The 11,617-nt window shown below is 35.4% G+C and overlaps 2 protein-coding genes across 2 annotated transcripts; both read left to right on the plus strand.

Moving 5' to 3' along the window:
* The first annotated feature begins 539 nt into the window (after positions 1-539).
* Positions 540-2,030, plus strand: LOC113331877. Its single transcript, XM_026578523.1, has 2 exons — positions 540-1,366; positions 1,505-2,030. Exon 1 carries the CDS (start codon positions 638-640, stop codon positions 1,319-1,321), a length of 684 nt encoding a protein of 227 aa, XP_026434308.1. The 5' UTR covers positions 540-637; the 3' UTR covers positions 1,322-1,366; positions 1,505-2,030.
* Positions 2,031-3,659: 1,629 nt separating this feature from the next.
* Positions 3,660-7,772, plus strand: LOC113296416 (lysophospholipid acyltransferase LPEAT1-like). Its single transcript, XM_026544726.1, has 9 exons — positions 3,660-4,298; positions 4,703-4,804; positions 4,938-4,975; positions 5,269-5,333; positions 6,023-6,091; positions 6,322-6,455; positions 6,994-7,134; positions 7,286-7,349; positions 7,539-7,772. Exons 1-9 carry the CDS (start codon positions 3,774-3,776, stop codon positions 7,553-7,555), a joined length of 1,155 nt encoding a protein of 384 aa, XP_026400511.1. The 5' UTR covers positions 3,660-3,773; the 3' UTR covers positions 7,556-7,772.
* Positions 7,773-11,617: the final 3,845 nt, after the last annotated feature.

Raw genomic sequence — 11,617 nt, forward strand, 5'->3', positions numbered from 1 at the left:
ACGTCTTAAACGGTTGCACTTGATTAAAATTTCTTCCCGATAAAAATAAATAAATGAGCCTTGAAAATTGAAGTTCTCTTGGGTATGTAACTACTCCGTCCTTATGCATGCGTGTGGGTTTATTTGGGAAAGCATGCATGAATATACCATCCCAAAGTTTTTTCATATTTCTATTTTAAGTGTGTTTTTGACACCTAAATTAGCTTTTTTTTTTTAAAATAAGGCTTACCTTTTTTTTTCATAATATAATAATTTTCTAATCAATTACTAGTGAGGAAGTATATTAATTAATAACCGACGTTCATAATATTACGAGCGTATATCTGATGTAGGACATCTACCTATTTTCATTGTGTCAACTATTATAGTTGATCCCTTCATCCGAGACCATGTAACGGAAGCCTAAAAATATGACCGTTAGAACTATTATGATTACCCACATTAAACCCAACAAAATATGACCGTTACAAGATCCAGAGAGAGATGACTTCAAATACCTGGTTTCTTCCTCCATTTTCGTTCAACAAAGCTATCTAATTCTAATCTCTCTACGAATCTCAAGTGCTCAGATATTCTTTCTCACCATCTCCTTCTCCTTCTTCTACTGCTTACTTTCTGATTCAGTATTTTCTTTCTAATGGCTGAAGTAAAGGATACACATGTTGTTGTTGAAATCCCAGTAGACGAAGAACACCAAAATCTGCAACTGGTTTCATCAATAAACAACACAATGTCAGTGATTCAACAACACCCATTGATGGAAATCTCTCAAAGCCCAGGCCATCTTTTACTCTTAAAACTTTGGCAAAGAGAAGAAGATATGTTTGGGCGTAGAGTCACTATGAAAGAAACTAGAATGGATAGCCTTAAATCAGAAATCTTTCAATTATGTTGTTGTTTTTACTTTTTTATTGGGTTTTTTCTTACACTTCTTTACACATCTTCAATCACTTCTTCTCATGATCATCATTCTTGTAAGAAATGGTGGTTACCTTCATTCGTATCTTTATTTGCTTCCATGGTTATTATCTGTTTAGTACAAATGAAACTTTACAGGTATTGGAAAGTATCAAGAGAATTACAGAGAGAAAAAACTGATAATAGAACACTTACTAGATGTATTCAGGAATTAAGGATGAAAGGAGCTAGTTTTGATCTATCAAAAGATCCTCATCATCAAAATGCTAAAAGGATGAAAAGCTCCAGTGTTGAAATCAAATGGAGACCCATTTCTTGGTTTTCTCAGTATTTTGTTACAGTCTGTCTTGTTTGTGTTTCAGGTCTGATCTTCCCTGTTAGCAGATTCATCCTCTGTGTTTGATGCTGATCTTCGGGTTCCCGATTCCTCTGCAATTTTCTTATAAAGGTATTGATAATCTAATCCATGGTTAAATACATTTCCAAATCAATTCTAAGATTTTAATTTATGTTTAATTACCCCAGATCAATAGTGATTCTAATTTTACTTAGCAATTTATCTGACTTTATTTGTCATTTCTACAAGGTCAAATAATAATGGTGCTGTGCAACGGGAGTTAATGAGATGGATATGCAGTGTTCAATTTGAGGATTTTCAACAATTGGGTTTCTGCAGTGCGGTCTTGATGCAAGGAAACTGTCATAGATTGAATTTATTCTCAAAAAGCTTCATTCTCAAGTGGGACACAATTTTGCCTCCATAATGCCATCTTAACTCAAGAAAATCTACGCAGAAGGGGAACGGACGGAGTTTGCTAGCAGGTGGATGGGACTTGAATCACTTGCTTATCTGAAGCTTCACAAACACCTTGTTTATATTCCAATTACAAAAGAGTTCAGAAACAATTGTGCAAGAGCATAGAAGTATAGGACAGTTGGCATATTCAAACAAAATGTGGATATCTAAGTATTCTTTCCTTTATATTCTTAGACATCATCTGTGTTTTGAATGTAAATTTTACATTTGAATTCAATTTATTTTGTTACAAAGGGAGTTAAGCCTCCTAAAATAATAGTAAAAGAAGTACTCTAAAGAATAAATTTTGATCAACAAGTCTGCTTTATCTGTGGCTTTTCAGAAACCATTGTCTTACAAACAAATTTTGTAAATTGTGCTTCACAATTTAGCCTCTTTTTCTTTTTTTGATTGAAAGAGAAGATATAATATGCAAACTCTGACTGAACTAGAGAAATTTGAGTGGTAGAGTGAATCAGCTAAAAAGAAATTACATTGTATCCCAATTAAGAACTGAACTAGAGAAATTCGATATGAAGTTGAGTTCATGCCGTACACGCCCATTGAAGAACCAAGGATTTTGCCTCAATGCAGATCGATTGTGTTAACTATTTCATGAAATTACACACCACATGAAAAAATTGATCTTAGGAGGTATGTGAGGGTTCCATATAAAAATCTACCTCATTCTCTATCAAGGTGATTTCATTGTAAAGAGATTTAACGGACAAAATACCTGAAGTTTCAGAGCGCATGCATCTTCTTGTATCGACTGTGTAGTTTCAACTACAGGTGAGTGTGGACCTGTTATGCTTTGCAGGTTCACAAATTCAGTAGCTTCCATCTCGCTCAGTCTACGTTTGAACTTCGAAATCAAACTTCCAGCTCCCTTCCGCATTCACATGTTCCCAAACCTTGGAGTAGTTTACATCTGCTTAGCTTAAAAAGTAGAGGAATGCATCTTTTAGATTAACCTCTCCAATCCACTCGTGGTGCCAAAAATAAACTAAGTTACCAGAATGTCAAGTGATTGTCGAATTTGCTGAAACAAGGTGACTGTTCTCTGCAATAGTGCGCCAAGAGACTTCATGGACAGTCTTCACATTATCGAAGGAGCCAAGAATTTGATATATTTCAACACCAAACCTCCCACACCATTTGCTCAACATTGCTTGATTTGTAGCTTTAAGATTGAACACTCCTAACCCACCATAATTCTTTGCAGCACAAACCGTCTTCCAGCTCACCAAATGTGAACACTTCGTTACCAAAGAAGATCTCTCATCTTTTAACTTCTTAATTATCTTGCTAGGAAGGAGCCTTCACAATTTAGCTTTGGAAGGCAGTTCAATGTAAGTGGTATAGGTAGCTAATACGTGCAGCACTCTTTGGACACAAAATCTGTAGAAAACCACTATTGCATCAGAATCAAAGTGAAACAAATGCGACTTTCACATTATCATCTAAGGACACCATTCCGTTTTTTTTTTTTTTGGGTAGGCGAAACATTTCTTTGGGTTGAGGGCAGCCGTAAAGATAGACATTCCCTAAATTTGCGTTCTTTTCCGTTTGCTGGACTCTATCGAGTTTAGTTAGAACGGGTAAAAGGTTCACTTATTGACATCTTTTCCGAAACCACATATCAAATCATACGTGTTGTGCAGTATCTGCCTCAAAAATAGACAGATTTATTGTTTCAGACGCATTCACTATGGTTGCCAAATGCCAGCCCTTAGTGGTAGCCCAGAAAATAAATGTATGAGCTGTAGTATGCTTACTCAAGGGAACGGTGGCAGAATGGAACAGTAACACTTTTTTTTAATCGTACGGTTTAAAACTCTTCACACACTTTGTCACATCAAACTTAGAATACACCTAACACTTTATTCTTCCCTTTAGGTACCCGCCACTTTGACAAATAATATTTCTTAACGAACACATTTCATCAGATCTACTATGCCTCGTATCATCATTTCTCTGGATCCCTAAAACTTCACAATGTCGATTAAATAAAACCTCTGTCTAGGGTTTTCAAATTGGGGATTTCCGGGAAATAATAATGGAATCCGAAATGAAAGACGTTTCATCCAAAGATCAATTTCTCGAACCGATAGAGGGTTCTGTAAAGGATGATTGGCCATTGTTGAAATCGGAATCAAATTCGGATCAATCTTCTTCTACAACAACTGAGAGTATACTGGAGCTTGAGAAGAAATATGCTGCTTATGTTAGAAATGATGTTTATGGGACAATGGGTAGAGGAGAATTGCCTTTGACTGAGAAATTATTGCTTGGGTTTGCTCTTGTGAGTATTGTGCCGATTCGTATTGTTATTGGGATGAATTTGTTGTTCTTCTACTACTTTATTTGTCGATTTTGTACTTTGTTTTCTATTCCGAATCGAGATGAAGGTGATGATGAAGAAGAAGAACAGGAAGATTATGCTCATATGGTTGGGTGGAGAAGGTCTATTATTGTTAATTCTGGTAGATTTCTTGCTAGGGTTATGCTTTTTAACATGGGGGTTTATTGGATCAGCGAATCGTATAAGGAGTTGCTCGCGGTGGATGGTCCTGAGACTGAGGTAAACAAATTTGTTTTTTCTTTTTGTGTTTTTTCTCCTCAATTTTGAGAATTTTGTTGCATTTTTCAGTCAACTATTACCTTGAAGTAGTGACATTGTAAGAATATGATAACCATGTGTGATTTGAGTCATACAATGGTGATGTGGGGTGCTAGTTCCAGTTTGCTGTTTGAATGTAGTGAAAATCTCATTAGGTAGAGAATGGTAGGCTTTGTAGTTTTGTAGCATAGCTCAACATGAATTGAGAAAATGGACAAAGCATGGACTGACCTAGATATGTTTAAGGGTGGGATTCCAAAAATGCTGGGTGTGTAGGGGTAAGTATTTCTCAATTTGTTGGTAGAGTTTGTTGAAATTGGAGAATGTTGATCCTGTACTGACTAGTCTTGATGTTGCTCTTTCAGTCTGAAGAATTGGAAAGACCTGGAGCAATCATATCGAACCATGTTTCGTATTTGGATATTTTGTATCACACATACTCTTTCTTTCCAAGCTTTGTTGCCAAGGTGAAACATCTTACAAATTTGTAATGAAACTTGTTTTTTATGATATCCATGAGAAAAATATGTTCGGAGTTCTCACTTCAGTTTTGATGGACATGTTTCTGCTGTCTTTTGTTAACTTCATTCACTGCTGAAGAGATCAGTGGCTGAACTTCCTCTAGTTGGTCTTATAAGGTTTGTTCTTTACTCATATTAATTTACCCTTTTGTTGCCCTAATAGGCGTAGCTTAAGACCTTCCTTCGCAATCTACAGTGTTAGACATGTATGACATCTTTATCATTCCTCTCATGTATGTTTGGGTGTTAGGGTGTTGGAGCAAACAACGATTGTCGTTGTCCTTCAATGCCTTGCACCATTATATTGGAGTACCCAAAAGACTCTTCTTTTTTTTGTTAAAAGGCTAGTTCAGTGTGACGAACAGCATCTTTAGGTATTTATGATGGTTTAAAATTTCTGTTTGTCACAGCAAGTGCCTTGGATGTGTTTATGTTCAGCGGGAATTGAAGTCATCTGAACAGAAGGGTGTTTCTGGTAAACTAATCAGTAAATTTCTATGTTACGCTGCTTATTTTCTATCACTAAGAGCCAGAATAAAGAAAAGATGTGTCATTGTTTTCCACTTTACTGCACAAATTCTCTTATTCCCATACGTCTGGAAAATTACTCAATAAATTCTCTGATCGCTTCTTGAATAGGATTTGTATTTTCCCTTTACAGATTTTCAGTCTTTAGTTTCTTCGCACACTCGCATGAACCTTACTGTATACTATGACTTCTAAATATACTTCTGTTGTATGCAAGCAACAACATTTTGAGAAAGTTCGGTTTCTACGGTACTGTGTGATGAATGTTCCTTCATGTGTATCTAATTACTGCCTATCAGAAAGAAAATTATCTAATGAATGAATGCTCCAGGGACTTAAAGTTCTTGGACTTTATTTGACTCCATGCACTTGCTATAGATTCCAGCAATGCCTCACTATAATCAAATGGCTGTATATCTGTACTGAAAAGAGATATATACTGCAAGGAAATACTGAGAATGTAATCTATCTTACCGTTAAGCTTAGGGAAAGTATCAATTGTATTTTATGATTTTCTAAATGTGATTATAAGTGTCTATCCTTCATTTCTCTCATTTACTGTTATAAGATTTCTTTTCATATGCTTTCATATGTCACTTATATTTGCAATTTGAAAAGCAATATTGTTGTTTGCAGGTGTTTTAACAAAAAGGGTTCTTGAAGCCCAGAAAAACAGAACGGCTCCAATGATGATGCTTTTTCCAGGTTGTTATTCTAAATCATACTTAAACGTTAGTCCCCTATGTTCTTGTTGACCTTTTGTTAAAATTAGTGATGGGACATTTGCCTTCAAACTTGAGGGATGCAACGCTTAAACTTGACACATGAATAGAGAAATGATACCTGAAAATTTTCTATTGTGTTCAACTGATATTGCTAAGATTATACTTGTGAAATGGTAGTCCCTGTTTGATTGATCTTTTCGTTGATTTCAGAGGGTACAACCTCAAATGGAGATTACCTGCTTCCGTTTAAGTCAGGTGCCTTTTTATCGAAAGCACCAGTCCTACCAGTGATTCTAAGATATCCTTACCAAAGATTTAGTCCTGCTTGGGATTCCATTTCCGGTGTGAGTAATACTTGACTTGTTTCTTATGTGCTTTTATCAATATTATGTTCATAATAAGCCGAAGCTAAGTAGTACTTCAAGGAATACATAATGAATATCCACGATGAATATCAACATTAAGAAATATCCATGATGAATATCAACAATTTGCTGTAAAGGAATACACAATGAATATCCATGATGTAAGTAGTACTTCAAGGAGTACAAGGATATACATATTTCAGTTCATGAACTGGTCATTCTAAGACGACTAGTACCACATATCGTTATAAGTTTTCACCCGAGTCACAAAAAGAGTAATGTGTCTATACTGCATTCGTAATTTCAGTTGTGTTTTGGACTACCCGAGTCAGCACGGATCCTAGCCTTGCCAAGTTTAAAATTCATTTGGCCGAGCTTTATCTCAACCAATCTCTGGCTAGAAGTCTAACCCCATAACAATCATGTAACTTGAGTTACATTTTATCTTTGAATCCCATTTATCATCAATCTTCTTCTCATGACAAAATCTTTTCTTTCTATATGTGTTCATTTGCAGCTGCGCCATGTGATTTTACTTCTTTGTCAATTCGTGAATTACATTGAGGTGATCCGGTTACCTATATACTACCCCTCAGATCAAGAAAAGGATGATCCAAAACTTTATGCACATAATATACGGAAATTAATGGCGTGTGAGGTATATGATTTTTTCCAACTCCAAATATCTGAAAGCTCTAATAAATATTGTTTGTAATGTGTTGTTCCTGAAACAGTGGAACTGTCCTTTAATTATAATCTGCATTGCTGAAGTAGCTTTCTTATTCATGGTTGACAATAATTGTCTGCAGGGTAATCTAATACTCTCAGATATTGGGCTAGCCGAGAAGCGAGTCTACCATTCTGCGCTAAATGGTAATAATTTGTCTTTAGGATGATTGATTTTGCTAATGGCCCGATACTTGTTTACCTGATTCTCTGCCATTGCCTCTTTAGTTATTGTGGTGCAAATGTTTTTACACCTATGTAATTAGGAAGATCCATGGTCAAAGTTTTAACACTTACAAAAACATGTACTTATATGTGTATTCCTTCATTCTGCAGATTTCCTCCAAAGCTAAACTTGGATGCTTGGGACCTGTAAATACTCTTTAAAGGCTGTTTTCTCTTGTTTGATACAAATTCTTTCATCGACCTTTTTTTTTCTATTGTATGTATTTATGTATGTGTGCTTCTATTATATTTTTCTTTCTTTGGATCCTGCTAGAGTATTTGTTGTTTCTCTTTACATGACAAGATTGCAGGCTAATCCTAATCTCTCTATTATCACGTCTTAAACAGAGAGTCAAGTCTTTGCATTATCCAAAAGCTAAACTCTTTAAGCTATCATCCCAGTCCCAATAACCACGTTTGTCACGTACGGAACATTCATAAACTAAACCCCACAGACTCGATTCTCCAACCCTAGAGCTAGAAAACTCAAAAGAATGGAAAAGCAGCTAACTTTCCGACTCATCTCACCTACACTTTAAAATCGATACAATAAAAGATCATTTTCTTTCTTAGTTACCAGTTCATCAAAAAATACACTTTAAAATTGAAAGAGAAAGATCATTTTCTTTCTAAGTTGTCCTGACCACCGGATGTTCCTGTGTAAAATCCACATACCTTATTTCCTGGAGGGATCATCTAACATCACGTTGTCAATGGAGGAATCTCAACCACTTATCATGTTCAAATTAAAATTAATACTGGTATGATATTGAGATTAGCAAAACAAATGGTTGATGAATGATCATTGATTTCCACCCTGTGGTAGTGGGTGGCGATTTTTGAGCCCTGCTTTGAGGGTTTAATTATTAAATTAATTCAATCAATATAGTATAAATCACAAAAAAACTGATTGCTCATTGGCAATCAAATCAAATTGTTAAACAAATAGTCATTGGTAACTGGTTATGCCATTGTATTGAAGCAGGGAAACACGGCGAGGACGGAAATGTATATATTACACGTGCCACTTGGTTGTCGACGTAGAGTTAACGATTAGCGATTAGACGGTCGTGATTGATTAGATTTGAATTATCCAATAGATGAATTAGACATTAAATTAAATTGATTTAGATCTAGATTCTATAGTAAATCATGGAGTCATGGACCACAGATTGTGCTAGTAGTTGCTAGCTAGGTATTCTTAGGTGTTAAAGACTGATTAATGATTTTAATACTAATTTGATTCGTACGATTAAAAGTTTAATCCATGATGGAGTATTTTAATTAACCAATAGAATGCAATTACTTAGTAAATGCCCATAGATAATTAGGTAAGACTATATTAATTTTCAAAAGGAGAAAAATTTGAAGTTGGAAAATGAGGAAACAAACGTTGGAGGTGTCGGGATAAACATGACAGCCTTAAAATTAGGATTCAAAAGATTATCAAATTAGTGGTAAAACAAAAACAAACCAAAGGGATTAGGTACTCTAATCCATCATTAAGAGACTACTTCATTGCATGTCAAAGGGAATCCACTCCTAGCTTCAAGGGAATCCAATCAATATATTCAATAACACTTCTTTTCATGGTTTATCATTATTTCCATTCCTAGTTCTTTACTTAGTGTACTTATAAGACTTAAGAGTTACTCTTAATCAAATACTAATACTAGAATTCTTCCAAATGCCAACCTAGCATCCACAACAACCACTATCTAGACTTGTGTAGAGTATATCTCTAGATCATCCTTATCATCATCTTTTTACTAGCTAACTAAACTTTCTCTAATTAACTTCTACTACTTTGATAACCCTGACCATAAAAGGATTAAAGATGAGTAGATAATTGTAAACCCTACCTATATATAGGATTGCCTAATAAACTTGAATTGGAAACCTAGCTAGTTAGGTGTGCGTAGGGTTGAAAATTTTGGATTTGACCCAATAGATGACTTGATTCAGCCACTACAATGTCAGTTTCTTTCATTAAGTATGAAAGAATGTGGCTTTATCTTGCTTTCCTTTTAAGTGTTTTTATTCAGATATCATATTTTTTACCTATAAAAGGATAAATATTATCTCTTGAACTGATAGTAATTAGAAGGAAGCATTCATCTCAGGTAAATCCAACAGTGACTCACACAAGTTCTGACACACGGTACCTAATCTTTGAACTCAATCCTCTATGTGCATGCATGCATATGATTCAATGGAAAAAACTAGCTAGCCGGTGTGTACTTGAAAAGCAAAATCCAAATGGATGGGTTTCATACTACCATACGCGTCCCAGTTTGCATTTACTTCAGTTTTTTTGGTGATTTATTGTTAGAATGTAAGTGGCGTAGTCAAATTTAGTTGCCAAAATTGGATGTAAAAACTGTTACTAGTGAAGTCATCAAGACTTTGTAGAACTATATTGGCAAGTTATGATAAGTGTTTCCTTTTGAAACAAAAATGCTTTTCCTTGTCATCCATTTAGATTTTGGACTCGGCTAGCTCTTGCTCCACCTCAGTGCGGATTCTCTTTGTCTGTACTCTACGGGATTATTTCTATCCAGTACCCAAAAGGAAAATGATTCTGATCCAATGTAACATACTCATATGGGACCAACTATATATGACCCTAAATTCTATTGATCAAGCAAACATACTCAGAAACAAGAGGACCACATAAATAGCAATGTGCACATACAGTACCAATAATCAAGTGAATGCGCTATCTTAGCCATTGGAAGACCTTCTACCCTACTGGCTTCATTTTTGATAGCATCATTTCACGTGGATCAACAGTAATTTATCACAGATTAGGAATAATTAATTGGCTATTTAACCAGCTAAATTAAAGATTAGGGTTTTATAAACTTTTGTTTTTAGTTTTGTCAAAGTAGAGGCACGATAAGCTGGCGGCTGGCTGACCAGTTTAAATAAACAAACGCAAAATATATTTTGATTGGATAGGATTTAAGTGCGAAAATGGGGGGTTGGTTTAGCGTTGCTTGAATTAGTGACACTTGTAACTACAAAGGACAGTGGTCCCCCAGGGGTTTCGAAACCGCGACACGTGTTAACATCTGCATGTGGGGTTTAAGAAGTTTGGTCAGTGGCGTGGGAGCTGTCTCTTTCGCACCACTTTTAGATCACTCATTTCTCCCTCACTCCGTTCCGTCGTTCCAGGTTCAGAGACTGCTCAGTCTCAAATTACTAATCACTCCCTCATTAAGATAAGATTAGTACTAATCACTATTTGATTAAACATTTTTTTAATTTCATCAAAATTAATCACAAGAACAATTTTTACTTTGTGATTACCAAAGTAATCACAAGAACAATTTTTACTTTGTGAATTAAATGTATGGTTTTTACAAGAACAATTTTTACTTTGTGAATTAAATGTATGGTTTTTACAGGAACAATTTTTACTTTGTGATTAAATGTATGGTTTTTGGTCGTTGTTTTTCACCATTGAGGCAGGAAATGCATGGGCATGTATGTATATAGCTAGAGATGGCCAAAATTTCAGAAAAAGGGTGACGATAATGGGACAAGAAACAACCTAAGTGATGTCTCTAAAAAATTAAGGAACTAACAAACCCCTGATTGAACCATTTCTGTGGTAATAATTGAGGGAGAGAACGACGTAAGACTGAGGTTTAAGATTGCGGACTCTTAAGATTGTCCGAATAATCTGTTCACACGAAAATAAACGAGGATTAAGATAAAAAATTAAAGCTACAACTCTAATGACTAATCCTTACGCGTCCGTACATTTTACTTTTGGATTCTTATGAAATTGAATAAATTTTGTCAAGGGAAGGGTAAAATGGGTACAGAAGAATGTATATGTCCACATTCACCTTGTATCCTTGTACCAAACTGCTTCAGGAAGAAAAGATATTCCGTGCTGACGTATTACCCAACATCCCGTTTTCATTTTTTGGTCACAGCATTCCTTAAATACCCCTCACATTTCAATCTTAAGTGCTGTTACACACTCCACAGTAGTCTTCTCTAGTGCTCGGTTAATCTGATCTTACATCCAATGAGGGATATAGAAGTCATTACAGAGTCTCACAGCTCTAGCATTTGCCACTACTGTAAATTGTTCAAAAATACGGGATATTCTTGTAACTATCCGTTATAAATAGACTACATGCTATGCACGAACTCACTACCACTTCGAAGGGGGA

The sequence above is a fragment of the Papaver somniferum genome, chromosome 1, assembly GCF_003573695.1.
Source record: "Papaver somniferum cultivar HN1 chromosome 1, ASM357369v1, whole genome shotgun sequence".
Lineage (NCBI taxonomy): Eukaryota > Viridiplantae > Streptophyta > Magnoliopsida > Ranunculales > Papaveraceae > Papaver > Papaver somniferum.